Source organism: Aptenodytes forsteri, unplaced genomic scaffold, assembly GCF_000699145.1.
Source record: "Aptenodytes forsteri isolate BGI_AS27 unplaced genomic scaffold, ASM69914v1 Scaffold213, whole genome shotgun sequence".
In the NCBI taxonomy this organism is placed as follows: Eukaryota; Metazoa; Chordata; class Aves; order Sphenisciformes; family Spheniscidae; genus Aptenodytes; species Aptenodytes forsteri.
Window position 1 is genome coordinate 1003822 of NW_008795522.1, and position 21417 is coordinate 1025238.

Here is a 21417-nt window from a genome sequence, read left to right on the forward strand (position 1 = left end):
CTTGATGATCAAGGTCTTTTCTAACCTAAACGATTCTATGATTCTATTCTTACTGGTACGTTGTTTAGGGAAAGCCATTTCTATGGTCTGTATTCACATGGCAAAGGGTAGCTGGCACTATAAAACTCCTTACGTAAGGAACAAAACCAGCTTTATTGTTTATATGCCATCTAGCAGCTAGAATGAAAAGGCACCCTGGACTTTTAGCCTCTGACGCTTTTTCTTTCTTTCTTAAATATCCTAAAGACATCATCAGGTAACAGCAGAGCCTGCCAACAAGCACAGCTCAGGCACTACTGCTGTTTGAGACGAATCCTTGCTCTCCCTCCATCCCATACCTGGCTCAGTCAAAAAGAAGTTTGCCCTCCCCTTCCCACCTAAATGAGTACAGGAGAAAACTGCTAGAAGGAGGAGGTCTAGGAGGTCTTCTACGCAGGAGGTCTTCTGCTTCCCTATGCCTGAGCGTGTTCCACCTCTGCCATTCCTAGGTGTGATGAAAGTTATTATGGGGGAAGAAAAGCAGTAAGGTTTTGGGTTTTTTTTTCGCTTGGGTTTTGGGTTTTGTTTTGGTTTTTTTACATGCTCCAGAGCCCTAAAATAGAAAAGAAGATCAAGGCTGCTGCTATACTCGCTCCGGTCCTCCAAATTAAGGAATGAACAGTAAAAGTCATTGCAGGCCCTTGAACAGCAGTACCTTCATGATAAACTGGAGGTGGCAGAGACTCCTGAGGAGCTGCCAATATAGCTATTGGCAAGCAACGCCTGGGCTCCCCTAAAGGCTGTGCGACCTGTCTTACTTGGTCACCTCTCTTGGACTTGCATAGCCCTGCAATCCTTACCACTCCCCACAGTGTTACCTGCATAGTAGCATTGTCATCTGTGTTCAAGCTGCACTGAGCCACTGCAGGGAATGCTTGGCAGATCAGGAGCTGGGACAGAGGAGGTTTTGTATTCCTCACAACTGTGGTCAATATATCAATAGAAGTCTGAAAGGAAAACACAAACAAAAGCACTGTTACAGCAGCAGCCATAGAACGCTAAGTCAGCATTACCCACTACTGGTGCAAGCATCAAAGGCGTAAACTGAAGGGATGTGAGCCAGTACTGCAATCACATCCTGATTGTACAGTCTAGAATATTTTTTGAATCAGAGGACCTTGGAGTCATGCACCGACAGTGTCACTGTATTTGACATGGAGACGTGATGTGTGCTGTAAAATTTCCCAAGGCAGTTCAAACATTAAAAGCCGTGTAACCACTTCAATACAGAAAACAGTTTCACAGTAGCCTGATGCGTGCTAATCAGTACAGCCAGAGAACGGTTCTAGCTGACTTGTTCCATTTTGTTTATATTGATTTAAATTTATTTTAATTACCTGTGAGCAATTGTTACAGTCATACCAATCAATAGGCAGATTATAAGCATATTGATAAAGATGTTTATGGGTTTAATTCCGTACAATCAGTCTACATAGTCAATGCTTAATCTTTCATAAGCTGACTTTTTATAGAAAGGACAAACCTGTATAATTTATCTCCAGCAATTTATATCTATGCGACATATAAATCAGAAAAAGCCTTAGAAAAAAGTGCAAGGAATAGTCATGTACCCTGCTGGAGAACATTCCACCAAAAAGAGGAGACTGTTATTGGTGAAAGATGGCTATGTCAAAGCAAAATGACTAGGGATACACTGCAGAGACTGGAAGATGGCCAGAGGAGCAGTTTAAAGTTAACTTTTGGAAGCATCTTCCCCCATCTGCAGTTTGCCTTCTCTCCACAAAGAAACCTCTACCAATGATCGAAGTCGTTGTTCCAAAGCAGTTCAAAAGCAACCTTTCTACTCTTTGCAGACCAGCCATCCTATACGTTAAAGAACAGGGAATCATCTCCAGCTAAGACCGTGTACCACTGTAGCACTTACTGCACAAAGTCCTGCTGGGATCTTGTCAGCAGGGGCCTGCATGATGCTGACAAGAGTTGGTATTAGCCTCATCTGCATTGGACCCTGGCAGGCTTCTATCTGAGCTAGCTCCTTAAAGATATCTTGGGCAAGAGAAGCAACAACTGGATCTGGAGAGAGAAAGCACCATTTACTAAAACATACTAACAAACACATCTCAATTTTTGCTACCACTATTTCAAATAGGCAAAGCAGCAAGTCTCCCTTCTAGCTTTACCGTTGAATGAATCAGTGTTCATTCAATTATCATTTATTAAGTTTTCACCACCAGGATTCAGTAGCAAAAACAACTGTACTTTGAGAATGTAACTTGAATGCATACCATTACTGTACTTCAGAAATATTGCAATCGTGAAGGGGCAGATTTTGTTCTCCACACTTGCTGTAAATGCTGGGTCTACCGTACAGACAATGCACAGCGTCTCCATCACGAGGTTTAGGACCTCTGAACTGAACTGAGTTGCCAAGTGGATCAGTCCATCAAGAATGCTAGGAAGGAAAGGCTGCAACACATGGGTGCTCTCAGAGATCTTCAGCTGGTCACAGTAGCTAGACAAGAAATTCGTGATACAAAAATATCGAATATATTAAAGTGATTTATACATTTAACACTACATGATATATAAGGGGATATTTCACCCCACCCATTCTTTTTCCTTAAGTTCACTCCTCTAGGACTTTTCCCCATCAGTCTACTATTCCTTGATCTCAACAGCTCAGCTATCTTTCCTCCTCATTCCATCCCCAATGGTTTGCAGAAGCAGAGTTGAGCCAAGTGATGTTAAAAGCTTCCACCGCCTCTTAGTAACAATTCTCTCTCAAGAACTGCCCACCGATGGAGAAAATAAACCTTGAGGAAAAAAAAATAGTCTGAGTGAGAGACTCACTGCTTACAACATCTTTAATCACCATGTTCTACGAGTGAGCTAGGGAAGAAAAAAACAATTTCAGGAATAACTAAGTTGTAAGTCTCTGTCTTTATTCATTATTATTTCAGTGCAAATAGAAAACAAGGTGGTTTTCGGAGGGGGGGAGGGAAGAGAGTTCTTTTGTGTGGGTTTTTTGTGGTTTTTTTGTGTGTGTGTGTTTTTAAACTAATGTTCAATTTTCACATTAGAATCAATACAGCAAATCTTCCCTTTTTCTTCTTGCAACTTATTTACAAAAACGGGATGCCAACACCCCCCCCCCAAACCATTCCTTACTGTTGTGATTTGCTCCACAAGCCTGTACTATGTCATTCAGCCACCTTTGTGACTGAACAGGAGTAATCTTGGTTTCATCTTTATGCTTTCCATCACTATCTAGTTCTGCTTCTCTTTGGGACTGTATCCATTATAACATTTTATTGTAGCCAACCTTGAATCTCAATTTCATATTCCTCATTAGAGTTATTCTATTTTGAACCTGCTTGCTTACGCTTTTTAAGTTGACATCTATCTCATTCAAAGCAAATACTTCCACAGTCTATACAGAAATATTACCAGTATTTTAACATACCAGTTTTATAAGTGTAATTTATACCACCTATCTCTGGAGCTTTGGAATATCTTAGGGTTTGCTTACCCCCAGATAGCTCTGACTGCAGAGATTCGGACAGAAGGAGGCTGGGTTTCGTGTAGACCACTGACAGTAGCTTGCAGGAACTGCTGGATTAGTTCTGGAGACATAGCCACTGTAAAACGGCTGGCGGCCCACAGAGCACGACCCAGGAGAAAAGGAGACACTAAAACAAAACAAAAAAACCCCAGTGGTTTTAGAGAAAATTTTATGAGTTTAAAATTACAGCTGCTTCTATCATTTATCCGAAATTTTGTCATCCCAGTAGGAAAATGGCAAGATATGACACAGAAGACCAGTATGTAGGCATACAAAGAAATTTTATTCATGGGCAGAATCCAGTTTATTTTCTTAGTGATTTCAAAAAATAATTTCTCATTTGTTTTTTAAAAAAAAAAACAAACAAACCTACACCTTCTTCCTTCTACTAGTTACACTTGAATTTGTTCATCGATACAACAATATATGCTTTAGCGATCATCAGAACAAAAGTAAGGGAAGAGAATGAAGGCTTTTTCAGTAATTCCTATTCATCTAGCTCAATATTCTGTCCCTAACAGCAGCAAATAGCAGAAGCTTAGGGGAAAGAATTAGAGAAACAGAGCACGTATACAAGGATCTTTTACAGATTTCCTTTCTAGTTTCCAGCCATCACCTTGTAATTACAAAACACAATGTTCAACAGCACCAGTGAATACTCATTATCTACTCACCTGTTTACACTTATCAAGGTATGAAGTATCTTTATCACACTTAACCCTTCTGCCTTTTCAGGCTAAAAGTATCCTTATCTATATAGGCTATCCTCAAATAGATGATGCTCTCTATTTCTCAGCATCTTTACTGCCATTATTTATACTCCTGCAAGTATTAATTTTAAGATGAGGACATAAAAAACTCCATGCAAGATATAAAGCAAGAGAAAAGCTTTGTTTTCTAAGCAAGTATTATAAAAAGCAAGATTTCTTTGTCTTACTACCATTACTGAGCATTAAATGGACATCCCCTGAGAACTATCTACATACTGAATCCAGGAGCTCCTTCTAGAGCACAATAGCTCATTTACAACCCAATACCACATATGTGTAAATATACGTAAATAGCTGAGGTTGTTTTCTTACATGCATTGCACATGATGCACTTTGCACACTATTTCTTCATTCAAAATTAACTCAAAAAAAGAAAAAACCTTCTTTGTAATAGGCTAAACAAATGTTTCTTTATGAAAGCATCCAGCAATTTGTTTTTCTGCACTGACACAACTTAATGTGGACTCACCAATAATGCTCATATTGGCTTAAACTTCTCAAATTTTAATTATTTGCAAGGACTCTCGAGGTCCGACTTTCAACAACTCCTTTGACTTTCTTGCACACTGATGTAAGATAACATAGAAAGCAGAAGCCTGCAGAGATCCCAATAATAGGAACCCACTCAGCTAGGAACATTATTTGAATTCATGTGCTACGACTAGTGTCAGCCCCAGCGTAAAGAAAACGGGATGGTATGTTGCTGCAGGAATTCTGAAGCCTGTCAAACACTGCTGGTGTCTTTCCCAGAAACTGATACAGGACAACAGAACAGCTATTTTCCGCCAAGTTCCCCAAGCAATTGCTGTTCCATCTCCAAGCCCTACAGGCTCAAGCATCCAGACAACAATGAGTTGTAACCAAAGGCACAGTGTCCTACATTTAAATGACTTACACTAGACCTGGTAGCGTGTATGAACTCACAAGATTTATGCCCTTTCACATGTACAATGTGCACAACTGCATTTCACACCACCACACGCATACAGCAACCTGATTCATGAGACACTTTTGTTCGTAAGAGATTTCCAAGGTCTGGCACTCAGCGGTTACTCTAAGTAATGGCAAGAGCCAATGTACCTGAAAGGTTGAGGTCTGCAAGAACAACATTTGTCAGGAAGCCATGCATATCAAAATGTATTCTACCATTCTTCACACTGTCTGTAATAATAGACTTCACAGAGCCCAGGGCCAGCATACAAGCTTCATGTATTTTCCACCTGCAAAAGAATTCAGATGCCTTTAGGTTTTTCCCCCAACGTCGCCTCAATAAATAAATAAAAAATCTGAAGTGAAACCATAACAAGTTTTTGGTCTAAGCTACCACAACTATTTTCTTGATCCCAAAGCAGAGAATTTGAAAGAGTCCTGAAAGAAATGAACATTTGCAAAACTCAGCAAGTTGGGGGGCTTGGAAACTCACCCAGGATAGGCAGCATCCTCAATCACCTTCTAAAATACCAGTTGAATAATTGTTACTTCTTGTATCAATTTTGTTCCCATAATAAAAAAAGAAATGAGACTTTTCTATGAAGGCTTCTATCTCCAGCTGTGCCTTACTTGACTATTCTATGTGCAGAAGCACTGTGATACCCAGTACATTAAAGGTTTAAAAATGTCTATTTTTGCATTACGTTTTGTTAATTATGATGAAATAGGGTTATGGGCAAATACCACTTCTCCTTGGTTCTATTTGTGAAGCAAATAACCTACTTTAAGACTTACTACAATTAAGGCAGATGGGGACTCAATGTCCGATTTCTCTGACATTCAGTTGCTGCTCACTATACAGACTGGCTACTCTGACACTAGTATTCAAAATAAACACAAACACTGAACTAATGCACTGTAAAACCACGAGAGAATAGTTATGGAACAGCAACCAGCTACTCTTGCAGTTGAGCTTTCTCCTCCTATCCCCAAGTAACATTAAAAATTGCAACTTTGAAGTTCTAAAATTGAACACATACATCACCTATATCTCTTCTTTATATACAGTAAAAGAAGATATGCCTGAAACTTTGAGCTCAATTAACTGAACAGAAAGTGGAAGTATTGCCAATTTCTCTTCAGACTGCGTATAACTAATTATAGTTTCCAATGATATGTTTTAAGGAATTGTCAAGGGTCTGGAGGGAGGGAGCCTGGGGACAGCTGGCTTGTGCTAGGAATTGCTGAAAGTATTCCACATGAAGATTTCTTCATCTGGCTCAAGAACTGCTGTACTTCCTTTTTCTGCTTCTAATCAGAGTCCTCAAATTTCATCCTTGTCCATCAGTAGTAGTGTCACGAAAAAAATGTGATTAAGTTGTGCTGCACCCAATGCTGCAAAAGAGCTTGCCATTCGTATCACTGTCGTTCCCTGCTGCCCCATCTCCTTACCAGTGCTCAGCACCGCTGTTTTTAGCCTGCTCAGCTTCTTGTAAATGTCTTGTGGCTGCTGCAGCCAAAGCAGTTGCGCTCTCATTCTGGAAATCGGCAGCCACAGCCTGTGCAGAAGGAAATGGTAACACTTATTTGTACAGACTTTTAAAAGTTGGCCTTTTCTCCAAATGCCCTTCATGAAGCTAGGTTTATTATTTGTTATTATTATTTTGGTTGCATCTAAATGTGGAACACATTGCATACCAGCAACAGATCCTGTGCAGCAATCCTCACTGTATAGGAAAAAGTATCATCATCTTCATCCTCCACAAATTGCTGTGGATTTGCAGTCCAAACTTTTATCTGAAACAGAAAGGAGACAAGAAGGATAGGGTGGATGACTAATTCAGAACACCAAGGGTAAAAGGAAGCTTTTCTGTTCCCAGTAATCTCAGTTTTGCAAAACTACTTTCAGAATTTTTCTCTGCCATAAGAAGTCAGTCTTCAACTGATTTGTCTTACATTCTATTGGAGAAACCTTTGAAAAGAAGACACCCTCTCTGTTCTCTTGCTCTTCTGCTCCTCATTTGAGACCAGAATTTGACAGAACTAATGACTGACCTGGAATCAATGCTACACAGTTTTATTTATAGATGAGGAATGGGAGAAGCAGATGAATCTTTAACAGAGTGCCTGTTTTTATGCACGCCTACCTGAACAAAAAGATGACGACTGTCAGGATTGGGAGGCCAGGAGGCATGTAGAATTTCAGTACAAATTATTTCACTCCACTAGCACAATTTTTTCACTATCACAGAAACCTAGCCTATCCCTTTCAGCATGATAATCCTCATTTTCACAGCATAATACTTCATGAACGAATGAAGAAAGAAAGCCTGAGAGAGTTGGGGTTGTTCAGCCTGGAGAGGAGAAGGCTGCAGGGAGACCTTACTGCAGCCCTTCAATAATAAAGGGGGCTTATAAGAAAGATGGAGACTTTTTACCAGGGCCTGTTGTGACAGGACAAGGGCCAACGGTTTGAAACTGAAAGAGGGTAGATTTAGATTAGATACATGGAAGAAATTCTTTACTATGAGGGTGCTGAGACACTGGAATACGTTGCCCAGAGAAGCTGTGGATGTGCCATCATTGAAAGTGTTCAAGGTCAGGTTAGACGAGGCTTTGAGCAACCTGATCAAGTGAAAGATGCCCCTGCCCGTGGCAGGAGGGGTGGACTAGATGACCTTTGAAGGTCCCTTCCAACCCAAACCGTTCTGTGATTTGCTGTCCACGTTACGCCATTTAGGAACATTTGGATGCTATTGCCCTAACTCCTGGCACAGCAAAGCGACAGAACAGCCTATTAGATTCCAGCAGCTTCCATGCACTGAAACTCTTCCTAGGACATTAGCTGTTTTAAATCTCTCATCACATTTGCTTCCTACACAAGACAAACATGCTCACCTGCTCCTCTGTGATCTGCATATAAAGGAGGATGTAATAGATCAGCTCAGGCAAAGCCTTCTTCACTGTGCTCTTGAATTTGTTGTTTTCCAACAAGGCATGAACAAATTCAAATATGCTGAACACTAGATTTTCAAAGCCCAATACTTCACCTGAACAAAGGAGTAAGTGGAAAACAAAAGAACATGACTGAATATGCTAACATACAGGAAGGCAGAAGTGAAAACAAAAACCACGTCTGAATATGCTAACAAACAGAAAGGTATAAATGGGTGTCACATATAATTACAAACAGTTAGCTTGTCTGACGAGATGTTTATTCTTACTCCTGGACTAGCAAGGGCAGCAGCAGCCCCAGGAGGACACCTGACCTCATCACTTTGCTCTCTTCCCACCTCACCGCACACCCCACATTAAAACTGATCAAGCTCAACCTAAAACCTGTTTGGTTTTCTTTTGTCCCATTACTTTTACCTCAAAATTGTTGCAGAACTCACTCCTTGAGTCATTGGAAAACTTAAATTATGCAGCTTCATTGATCACAATCACATGTAACTTGCAAAGAAGTGATGGACACTGTTCTAATACCATAAATGTACCTTTAAGCACGATCTCCTACAGTGTTTCAGTCACCGTTTTGACAACAATAATATTAGGTAAGTGCATTCCTTTTCAAAAGGGAAGGCAAAAGTGCAGTTTAACAAGTTCTTACCGTCAGAATCCACAGGGTCCTCCACCTCTTCTGTGTAATTTACTTCTGTTCTCACATAAGTGGACGGAGTTAAGTAAATATGCGTGTTTCTAAAGAACTGCATCTATTTAGGAATCAATCTGTTCCTATCTTAAAATTCCTGATAACTAGAGAAGTTTTCTTTCTTAAAAAAAATCTTTGACTTTACGCACAGTCCTGTGTTTCAGAGACAACAAGCCCCAGGAGCTCCTGCTTTGTGCATTGCCCAACTTCAAAGACCACTTCCACAGTCCACTTCCACATCACTTCAGTGCATCCTTTAGATCATTTGATTCACTTAAACCAAATCCTCCAGGGTAACCCAAAACTTCATTTATGTTAAAACTTTGCAAGAACAGAACCACTCAGACTCAACTCTTTCCAGGGGACAATGAGCCAATTCATCACTTTGCTGCCAAAGGGTGAGGAGCCACCCCATGATCCCATGTGCTACCTTATGTTGGCTCTGCTACTCGTCAGGCCTCTCCATGAGCCTCCAACTCTGGGCAGTGGCAGAAAACTAACCCTGGGGTGGAGAGGAAGGAGGTTTCTTTGGGGATGGCGAATTGAATGTCCAACAAATGCCAGAGCAAACACAAGGGAAGGAAGGACAAGACTCTCCCCATTTGCAAACAAAATACTTTTTTGTCAGCTCAGCTGCCAGCAGGACTGCAGTGGGAGTCAGGACAGGGGAGGGAGAAATACACCATCAAAAATTTAACAAACAGCTCCTTGTATTTTAACAGGTGTCTAAAAAAACAAAAATAAAAAAAAAAACAAAAAAAACCAGCTGACCTTGAAACTAGACATCCTCTACTTGCTCCAGAACTAAGGCTATTTTTATGGTCTCCCTGCCCATTTTCACTCTTCATTGGGTGCTATCACCCAATATGCAGCAGGATTCTGAAACACAAGACTATGCAGGCATCTTTGACATAAAAAGGTCTAGGTCTATGATTTCTAGGAGAACAGTCATTCTTATTAAATTACAGAGGAAAAGCTCAGTCAACCCTTACACTATTATCGCAACACAGTGTCCAATGCTGGTGTTTATATCAAAAATTCAGAAAAAGCTACAGGAAGGCTCAGTATTCTATAATTACTGTCTTATTATAAAAGGTTAAAAAAGCACATTAACTATATGGAAAGATTTGACTTGTCAGTTTGCAAGTACTGGAAAAACTACCAACAGAACACCTCTAACATGGCCAATTGTGCAGTGAAGTAATGACTGTTAAAAAATTCAAAAGGCAAATCAACTTCATCAGCAAGTGTAACCAGCCATTAGTACTGCTGTAGCAAGGGATATCGTAGATTGTCCTTTACCTGAAGTCCTTACATTGTGACTACACATCTTTTTAAGAAGGCAATTTTCACCGAAGAGTACCAGAAACAATGCAGAGATCGGCCGCAATTCTACAGCCAGTATAACACAGGCACTTGCATCATTCATCATATATGACTTTTAAGCTACAAGAAACTTAATGGAGCCTACTGATGTGACAGAAATATCTGGTACATCTACACCACAGATGCCTATATTCTGTCTGTCACAGCGGACTACGCCATGTACCATGCTCTTCAGCTGTGTTCAGGTCGTTACTGTGTATGAGACAGAGTTTGTCTTGTTCTATTCTAGTTAAAACCATTCACTACAAAGGATATAAGGCGGCACTTTCTGTAAGGGTATTCCAGACAATGGGCAGGATCTGCTGCATTGACGAAACCATGTGCTTCGGATAGTTTTTCACAAGTGCTGTCACGGCCTGGAACAAAAAAAGATTATCAGTCAGAAGCAAAACCAGGGAAAACATCAACACTCACTCAAATCACAGGCTGCTGTTTCATTAACAATTGAGATAACCCAATGTCTTCCTGCCACCAAGGTCTCCTCCTCTCGCTCCTGACCAGGCAGTCCCCTCACTTGCATGAACTCTGACAAACAGGCCCCTCTTCATATTTGCTCTTTTGCAGGGAAGCAAAGGGATAATGCGAGATGTACAACTCTGGAAATGAAGACAATGCAATATTTTGGTGATAAGGTATAGACTCCAATCAGAAGTACATCACTGCACAGCACTTTCACGATTACCACCTGAAAGCTATCTTGTCCCAGAAAATGAACACTAATATCAAGTAAAACCAGACCACAGCCTATTTCCCACACTTCTACACATGTAAGCAACACATCCGTTTGCACATCCAGGGAATAGTTGCAGATGAAAACAGCCATCCAGATCAATTTTCTCATCCATTTCAGCTGCAGACACAGGCGGCTGTGCCAGCCCAGCACAGGGCCTGTCTTGGGAGCAGCTCAGCAGCTCTACAGCTGATTGTGCCTGGGGTTTCATAACGCTGATCGCCCTGATTTAGGGGAGCCCTTTCACTGACACTTGCCAAAAAGCTTTTGGGATCCTCCAGGAGTCAGAGAACTCTCACTCCACCTAACGGACACTGTCTCCTCCCACAGGGGCACAGCTCCAGTTATTTTATATTGGTTACAGAAGAGCCCCTCACAAACTGCCTGACTGGCGGCTGCTACGAGACATACAGGTATCAGCTTGTTTCTGCTTACCCAATACAAAACACTTTGTCCAGTCAGTTTGTTTGTAGCATTGGGTACATTAATAGAAATAAAAAAAATAATAATTCACCTTCCAGAAAAAAACCAGCATTCTAATATCAGTATTAGAGCAAAGCAGGCAGCCAGAGATAGGTAAGTTTGAGAATGAGTCTGGTAGGTGCTAGAAGCATTACAGAAAAGACCTGTTGAAGCCTCTGGGGAAAAAAAAAAGTTTATGCAGGTGCTGGCAGAGTATCTGAACCTGATCTGCAGGACAGCTGCAAACTCAACACCCTGCCTGCCACTGCTTATGAACCCTATGCAGGTTTTTCTAAGCTATATGCCAAGACAATCTTGCAGGAAGCATTGCTGGAGTGGTAAGAGAGCTCTTCAATTCAATAGCTCTGCAGTTCTAACAACAGAAGGCTGCATTTGCAAGTTCAACACTTTCTGCAGCGCAAGTCATTAAAAAAAGAGCACTCTCTCCTGTCAAATGTTGTATTTCAACACCTGGCCTCTCATTCTGCCAATTCCCACTGCTTGTTTGAGCTAAAAGAACTGCTTCACAGATCTCCTCCTCCTCCTCTGCCTACCCCCACATACTGCTCCACCACCTATTAAATCCCCCAAGAAAATCCTTATCCATCTCTCTTCAGAGCGAAGTCAAGCTGCTCCCCAAGCAGGACATTTAATGGCCAAGCCAGGCAATAACCAACTGCATCCACACCTGTAGCCTGAGTCACCGCACAGACACACTGAAATCACCAGTGGGGGAGCAACACAACAGCTCCTCAATCCCTTCCAGCTATTCCGCAAGCAAACATCCAACCACATCTTGACTAATTGCTCGGCATCTCCTTAAAGTCACTCTCTATTAAAGCCTTTTGTTGCTTCACTTCCTACTTGTGTCTTTAGACAGAGAAGGAATCCCCACATTTGTGGATAAAAAGCTTAAAATATATGCCAGCCAGCAGCAGGAGAGCATGCTGAAGCTAAATGTTCGGTAAGAGTGCAGCAGGTGCAGGTTATGTACTTTGCTCATAAACTTAGGAAATTTGCCCCCAAGACACTGGCCACCACCTTGTCTTCCATCCAAGAACAAAAGGGGTATGATTATTTTTTGTAACTAATTATTTGTTCCAACAGCAGGAAAAATATAAGCATAACTTTTCTGACCCACCTAATATACAGGTGTTGAAAGAACAGATTTTAAACATCAGCGAAGAAGCACTACAGCAAGGTTGTAAGATATTTTAGACTGTTGGTTAATTGGTGCTCTTGATATAATTACCGCATACTAAGTACATCATAATTGCATTCCCTTGCTATGAATTTTGCCTTAACTCTGTTACCTGTCATGTTTAATCGCTCTGTTTCTCTCAAAACAATCAACAGTGGCATGTTCAACAACAACAACAACATTGGAACCGGGATTCAAGAATCATTTAGTTGCAGCTCATTCATCCTCAGAGATATGAATTTAATTCATGCTAAGCTATCAAACAACAAAACAATGAATTACGCTACTGGTATTTTGTTCTAGTCCACGTGGTTGAAAAGATTTTTCTTGTGGCCAAACCTCCCATCTCCTACAAGGGTTAAAGGCACTGACTTTCCTGCTGATAACTTGTGACTACACTTGGAAAGATTCGGGACAAATTAACAATCAGTGGTTCACCATGATGTGATCCAACCTACTTACTTTCTTAAACAGGATAACTATCCTAGCGGATCAGGCAGATGTGTACACTTCAGTATTATTCATGAAAGCTTTCGACACTCTCCTGCATGATGTTCTTATATGGAAAGCAAGATGTTTTAGGTCAGGGCTGCCTCTAATTTCCACCAAGAACTCCATGAACCTTGGAGTACAAAGCTCTCGAGACAGGGAAGAAAAAAAAAATTTTAAAAAAATCTTCTTGTCATTTGCTGCATAGCACTTCACTAAGGAAAAAAAGACAGGATTGAGTTCGCATCTGGTTGAAAATGTACTATAAAAAAAAAGTCTCAATCCCCTCCTCCATTGCATCAGCATTTCGAGGGGTTTCTGTAATGATCTCATCTGTAGAGCCGGCTTAACTAATCCCTTAAGGTCTCTTACTTCTGCATTACAATGACTATAAAATCCACTCTTCTGGAAGGGAAGGCAATTTATGGGTCTTTCACCTGAATCCCTTTTCCCTTAGAAAACTGGTATCATCAGCTTAGAAACCCTAAGTGACAAAATCATTAATTGCCCTGAGTCAACAGCCAGAATATTCATCTCTTCACAAAAAGCCTCCTACAAACCACTTACCAGCAGAAGATCTCCTGAATTTACTGTTTAAATCCATACTGATTTTCTGTTGCCATCAATGCCACCCAACATACAATAGTGCACTCAGACCGAAATCCTCTCCTGTATTGCACCTACCTAGCAGTGGCCAAAAGCAGATGCCCACACACAATTAAAGGAACAGAGCAAGAACATGATGACATTTCCTCAAATAGCTTACCAGCCTGTCACATCTTTCCAGAGACTACTGCTGTACATCAGTGCAGACATAAAAGTACAAATAGTTCTAATTCCAGTAAGCATTGTTACATAAATAACAAAAAAGTTATCAAAGCTGCAGAATTTATGAATGTAACAAGAACAGAAGAACTGGTCTATGGTTAGGGTAAAACTATCAATTACAACTGCTTTCCATGTAGGGTGAAAACTTCTTCTACTCATTAAACATCCAAATGTATGTATCTGGAATCAGAGATTCAGACATTCTTGAGCTGCAGCCTGTTCAAATCAAGATTACACCCTGAAGAGTATCCCCTTCATGTTAGCTTTCCTCTTCATTACTGTCCCAGGAATCCCAGTGCAAAGCCAATGGAAAGGAAAAAATACCACAAGAGACACTCTCCCAACAAAACCTGCCAACATCCTACCCCAAACTCCCTTCCATTTGGTGCTGCACAGCAAGAAACAAGCTCCTGCTGTTTCCAGTGTACAATACCTGCCACCCCTTTCTGAGAAGCAACAGGATGCCATAACCAGGGTACTGCTGCCTTTAACAGGGCTAAGAAAACAAGTTCCACGACACAGAACTTAGTAGTTGCTAGTTTGTTCAATACGATAGCATCCTCCTCCATCTCCCAGCATTTATTTTCATGGCTCCAGCACAAAGCTGGTCATTATGAAAAACTTTTGATGCTTGTCTTCAATAACTCTTCCTTATTGTTTTCTTCAAGGCTGAATGGGCCTCAGCCGTTCATCTTCAGAAACCTGTACACTATGACCCAAGTCTTGCTTATCCCAGCACATGTGCAAGTAAATGAAAGATCTGGATTTGATTCTGCAAGTCATGTTTTTGAGCTCTTCTCTTCTCTCCCATGTTGCAGGCAGCACACCCTAGAACTCCAGTGCTTTCCCAGCTGTTGAAGGGATCTCCATACCTACACTGGCACTCTCGTCCCCACGCACTAAGCTACATGCACACAGAGCTCTGCAATCCAATTTTCTTTCTCTGGGAAACCAGGAGAATACAAAGACTTTCCATCTCTCTTTTGCAGAGATAATTTACTATTAAAGAGCAGGCAAGTTCTAGAAAAGTACCTCCACATAATAAGCTTTTAAAACTTCATTGCAGCAGAATTCTGCAACATCTTTAGAAAAGTCAGATATTTAACTACTGAGTATGGTGTCCACACAAGATGCATCCAAGATGTCTTAGATCAGCAAATGCCAAGGACAGATAGTCCCATGGATCGATCCCTATGGATCATTTTATGGACAGATCCCTATGGATCTCATCATAGGTATCTTCAGTACAGGCAGAAAAATTTATTTCAATGTTGTATGGTGCTGGGAGCCAAAAAACTTCACTATTCATAACATGAGCAGTACTAGGAGAGGTGACATGCACTCTAGTTTCTCCGTGTTCCAGCACATCTGGCAGTGTATTGGTATTCAATTCTTTCTTTATTTAAACTTACCTTTAAGACTTCCATCTTAAACCCGCTGTCTGATGTAGGTCCGTCAGGCATTTGCAGGGCCTGAACAAAGGCCTCTGTGAACTGCTGCACCACAGGAAAAATCAGGACTTTGGCTGCACCCTGGTTACAATCAATGCAAGCACAGGTGAATACTAGATACAGAACCCCCACATCTGACAAGTAAAGCACTAGAAGCAATGGAAATTGCACTTTTCTGCCACAAAACCAAAGAGGGACTCATGGCAACTGCAGAACGTTGCAAAGTCTTGTTTCAGGCATCACTTTGGCTCTCTCCTCATGCTTGGAACTAAGCTCAGCTGAATCCCACCCTTCAAAATCACACAGTACAGACTGCTACAAAACACACACCTACATCTAAGCTAATCGCTTCAGACTCTAAATAGAGATCCAGACAATCCAGTCCGGGGAGTCTCGGGAGTAGCGCACATCCTCCTAAAGAGGCACTTTCATTTGATTAGATGAATCATGCCCTGTGCCCTACCGTCTGGACCTGCTCCGGGCTATAAAAGAAACCTAGGGTGACTATGACACACTAGTAATTACACTGAACCCTGTGGACAGCATTTCTCTCTCTCCTGTGCCACCTTCCCCCAAACCAAACAAGCTCTTTGTGAGCTGAGTATCAACAGCTGTCCTGAAGATTAACCTGATGATTCTTCCTAGGAAAATGCAGTAAATATTTTTCCAGATGTCAAAGCACTCCATAAGCAGTGCTTGGCAGAGCAAGTAATATTGGACAAAAATAATTTTATTGAGAATATTCCTCATAACTCCATAGCTAAGACAGCAAAGTTGTATGCTTAAATAAACTATGAAATACCACCTTAGCAATTTATAGAACAAAAATAAAGAGAGGCAATCTTTTAAAGTCAAACTTCAATAGAAGAAGTTTTGTTTACAATGTAAAGGACACTTTCAGCCCTCCTCCAGAATAAGACAGTGGGGAGCTATTACTATCTTTTGGATATGGGTACCAGCTGCATGATATTATTGCATAAGTAACCTTGTCAGCACAGTAGAGATACGGTGTAACTATCAGAACTTCGCAAAAGTCTGCACTGAATTGCTCCCTGTGCAAACAGGGAGGAAACAGCAGATATAGCCACTCAGCAACGACCAGCCACTAGATCAAGAGTCTCCCTTTCCTACCCTCACCCCCCAAAAAGTTAAAAAGAACAATTTATTGTCTGGGGAGTGCTGGGAAATCCACTTGTCAAAGGCCATATAAAATGCAGATGTGCTCAGAGCCAGACAAGAGACTCGTGTATAAAGCTGCTTAATTGCATAGTGTTTTTCTTTAAGAGCTATTCTTCCAAAATTTTGTTTGGTTTGGTTTCCACAACCCCTTTAGGAACAAAAGGCTAACATGCATGCTAAAGCAACTGATGAAGTTCCAGGACTTGTAACCAACGCCTCGCCCAAGGGCCAGAACACAGAGTTCACCTGGAGACTGGAATCTATGACAGGGATTTCCAAAGAAAGGGATGACACACTATCTCCTCCCCTTTCTCTGAGCTGTTACAAAGCATGTCTGTTGATAGGGCACAAGTTAAACTTAATTATGGAAGCCAAGTCACAGTATCAAGGCATGCATGCAAAAGAGGGAGTTAACCATGTTAAATGTATTACACCCTATTCCCCAGAATTACAGCTGACAAAGTATGTAATTCTCCAACATTTCATTTTCATATTAACAATTATTTAGAACCTTGCTCAGTTTGAATTCAGTGTATGTTGTAGGGTAAGTTAAACTCTTGCCTTTTCCAGTTCCTCCATGTTACAGATCATATGGGCACATGTGGTAAATATCTCCACTGCACGTGACCTTGTGCGAATACCATACACCTAGAAAAAGGTTTAAATAATAGATCAGGAACACAAGATACTTTTATTTCCTTTAATTTTCTTTTAATTGTATTTATTTTTTGCTTTAACTCGATTCTCTTATTTTATCATTGGCTTCAACATTTCTGTTGAAACATTAGCTGCCATCAACTATCACATCAAGAAAATTCTTTAAGTCTAACTCATGCTACAGTACAGCTTAACCATTAAATCTGGAGTTTCTCTGCTCCAAGAAATATTCCCACTAATGCCATTCAGTACCAACTTAATAGTGAAGATCATACCTCTGCCATTGTGAAAATTTTGTACATCTCTGGAAGAATAACAGGAGCAACAAGTGGCATCTGTGTGTCTGTCACCTCCCGCGTAAACTCTAGAAAAATTAAAAAAGAAGGGAAATTCTTATAAAAAAACAAATTTGTAGGCAATAGCAACAACAGAATCTTTGGGAAATACTAACACCATATTGGAAATACATTGATTCGTACTTGACTAGACCAGTGTCATCTGGCCTACCCATGGCAATCCTTGAAGGCAAACAGAAAAATCATCACACTAAAAATTGCAGGTATCTGGAAAACAGGGTGTTGCAATCAAAGTTCCTTCTGAGCTGTAACCTGTAGCACAGAACTTTCTTCCTCAGCTTTCATGACATCTACTGAGCATGCAATTCAACAGTGACTGACAGGCATTAACGCCCAGCAAAAGAGAAGCAGCAAACTCCAATTTCTTCAATTTGGAGTGAAAAGTGATAGGATACTAAAGTAAGGAAAAGCCTAAACTACTTCCTACATCAGCATTGCCAAAGCTCTTGCATACACATACCTGTAAGCACTCTCATGGCTCCATGCACTGCATTCACATCTCCGCTAACCAGCATCTCCATCAAGAGATTGAAAAGCTCGGGCCAGGCTTCAGGCCAGTCCCAGTGGGCTATTGCTGAAACTGCATAAGCAACACTCGAGCGCACTTTGCTGATCGATTCTCTCAGCCCATTGGGTAGGAGCTCCCTAATAGCAACTTTTGCCTGTAGAGAATAACATTATTTAGCAAAACAGATCCCCAGTCATAAAACAATTTAATTAAAAAAAAAGTATACCTATGACTGTATCCTGATATTGATTCAACATTGGTTTTACAAAATGAACACTCACGAGACAACAAAACCTTGCATGCTACACCCCACAATTTTTTTATGGAAAACTGCACAGTATGTTGTAACATAGCACTCTTCTCACACAGAGCACTCGGCCAAGCATACAATAAATAGCTCACAGCTGCAATTAGATAGGATGTAGATATCTACATGGAAGACATCCAGAGTTAGCCGAGATAAATCCCAGCTCCAGTGTCAGGGACTATGTTTGCTTACTTTGGAAGATTTTAGTAAATGAGAACTAGTCACCCAACTCTGAAGGGACGGGAAAAAAAAGCCAGCACTTCTGGGGCATAATGCACAAGATGTATTTCAAGCAGCTATCTCTGGATGGGATGAATCATACCCTAGATGTGAAAGACGGTTCAGTCAACAGTCAAAGTGGCAAAGGACTGGTATCTCTGGCCATTTTAGTTGTTATATACTCTTACTGAACAGATTTTTAATGAAATCCAGCAGACCTTTAAACTGAAATCTGTCATGGGAAAATAGCCTTTAAGTCCCAAGCTGAAAAACACAAGATTTAGCAAATCTCTGAAAAAGGACTGCCAGAATCAGTATTTGTAAAACTTACAAAGCAGCTTTCTTCTACTCTTGCTCTTAGAGCCGCAGAAACATTATGGCTGAACTTTTCCTACAGAAATTAGCCCAAGCTTCTCAAGTCTAGTGTTGTTTTAAGCAACTGAAAACAGATTTTCAAAGTGGAAAACGTCAGAAAACCTTAACTGAAGCCATTAATCCTCATAATACACAAGGGCACTGACACATTTTAAACCACCCACAAAATTAACATTCTTGATGGATAAAGTGTCTCAAAGTAGACAACATGAAACCAAAGCTTACCCTTTCTGTGGTCTCTGGAGGTCTAAACTTTTCTGACTGAGAACACCAGTGAGTTTCCACATACTGTTTCAAAATGACAGATGCTAGCTGTATTAGAAGAGAGGTCAAGAATCAGTAACAAAACTTGCAACCACGGTGTCACCCCTGACCTGTTTGCTCAGTCTCCCATGCCATCATGCTGCTTTTAGAGGGGTGACAGGGCTTGCAAAAAATGCAAAATCTTTGTGAAACGGACAAAAAAAAGTTACCGCCGTAAAAAGATGAACTGATGGTCATTCATTGAGCAATGATGGCCTGTACAGCACTCTGACACAAGGCAGCAGCTTTATTTCCCCACCTCTAAAAAAGCACAAGATATGGGCCACATGGTTAACTAAAGAAATACAGAACCTAAACTTCCTTTTCAGGGAGGAAAACACCTACAGAAAAAGCTGCTGCAAAGACAAGTCACACTTCTGCTTGCTGATGCCTACCATCCAGCTAATAAGTTGTGCCCGTTCCCAGTACAGTAGTGTCTCAGCACCAGGTTTAAGTCCAAAAAGCACTACTTTCAAAAAAGGTAAGTTTATAACACCTGAATAATGCTGAAAGTGATGGCTCTAGAGAAATGTAAAAGAAAACAGAGAAACAGTAATGGAAAGCTACCTCAAATTTTTCACCTGGAAACATGAAAGAATATTTTGAAAACCAAGGAAACTACCATCAAAATTCTTTCTACAGTTCCAGGTAAACTCACCTGACGGATGGCCAGAGCTCCCTGGGGATCTACAGTCAGTTCTGCTAAATGAACACCAAATTCTGCAAGGGGAAAAAAAAAATGTTGGTATCATAACTTTTATTCCCACACAGCAAAACACATCAAGATTTTTGGAGAAAGGCATCATACCAATTGAATGACTCATATGTGGGAAGAAGACGACAATTCCAAAGCGTAGCTACTCAAATGAATCACAAGCATTAATTCTCCCTTGTGCTTTCTGCATAAATTTAATTTATTTTCTCAGCATCTTATTTCTTTTTCTCGTGGGCAAAAAATTTTGCAACGCAGGTTAATAACAAGCAAATGATTTACAACTTTTGAAAAAAATCTTATCTACAACGTAACATCATCAGTCAAGTCCCTACATGAGGGATGCATGGATAAGATCCAGGATGGGGTAAGACAGAAGACTGTCAGCCAGCAGGCCCTTTTCAGACAAGCCAGGTTCATCCAGAGAGTGATTTGGAAACATCACTTCAGCTGTCCCAAAACACACCCTAAGACAGCTCAGAATGCACCAAGCGCCCTCCTGAGCAAACCCTGCCCAAGCACACTGACACCAGAAACTGCCTGTACAATCATTCAGGCTGCGGGACCTTCTCCAGTAAGAAATTTGTCCAGAAAAAGCAAGAACTTCTTTTAGTTGCCAAGCAAGTTCTGTAACAAAGTCAAAATTAAAACGCTTGTACCAATTCTATTGATGACTGAGTGCAGGAAATAAAAACCAGGAAGAACAGCTGTTCTGGTATGGTAAATCCATATGCCTCGATAAATTTGCTTAAAACTGCAACTTTAAGTTCCGGGTAGCTGATAACTGTACTAAATACTTCATTTAATTTCACTAGTCTGCTTAAGAAATGCATTTGTAAGGTTTTAGTTCTAGAAACTGTGGAGCAGAAGGTATGCCCCGAGGTCCCGCTAGCACAACCTGACTCCCATGGACAGGATAAACGTGCTTACAGCATCCCTGACAAAAATGTATTGAAAATTCTTCACAAATGTGGTTATCCGAGTTTCTCCTAATATCCACCTCACTTGTAAGAGGCTTTTCTGGGTTGGGAGATAATTGCCTCTCACTTTCCCATGCTTACACTGAACATGCCCAGTTCCTTCAACCTTTCTTCATAGATCATGCATTTAAAAAAAAAAAACGGGAAAAAACCCCTCTTATCCTAGCTGCAAAAGCAGGGAGCCTCATTCTGAGATGTACTTAACATAATACTCCTCTTAACTGTAGTAGTAGTAATTATTCTTCTAGCTGTCTGCAATATTCCAGACTTGAGTATGGCATTGCATTTCAGCCACATTTTTAAAGGGTATAAATGAACTAAGAAGCCAGAATAAATGCAACAGCTTCACATAGTTTCAAC

General features: G+C 40.7%; 1 protein-coding gene across 1 annotated transcript in view; it reads right to left on the reverse strand.

Annotated features, from left to right (window-relative positions):
* IPO9 (importin 9) overlaps positions 1-20276 on the reverse strand; it is a gene marked incomplete at its 5' end in the record, with an annotated part of 31283 nt that extends 11007 nt beyond the window's left edge. Inside the window, 17 exon segments of the mRNA XM_019472727.1 lie at positions 858-986; positions 1925-2073; positions 2286-2512; positions 3530-3689; positions 5413-5552; positions 6715-6821; positions 6961-7059; positions 8161-8312; positions 8873-8931; positions 10556-10656; positions 15423-15542; positions 17202-17288; positions 17573-17661; positions 18114-18315; positions 19288-19374; positions 20024-20099; positions 20101-20276. Of these exon segments, the coding sequence (XP_019328272.1) occupies positions 858-986; positions 1925-2073; positions 2286-2512; positions 3530-3689; positions 5413-5552; positions 6715-6821; positions 6961-7059; positions 8161-8312; positions 8873-8931; positions 10556-10656; positions 15423-15542; positions 17202-17288; positions 17573-17661; positions 18114-18315; positions 19288-19374; positions 20024-20099; positions 20101-20276 (2160 nt within the window).
* Positions 20277-21417: the final 1141 nt, after the last annotated feature.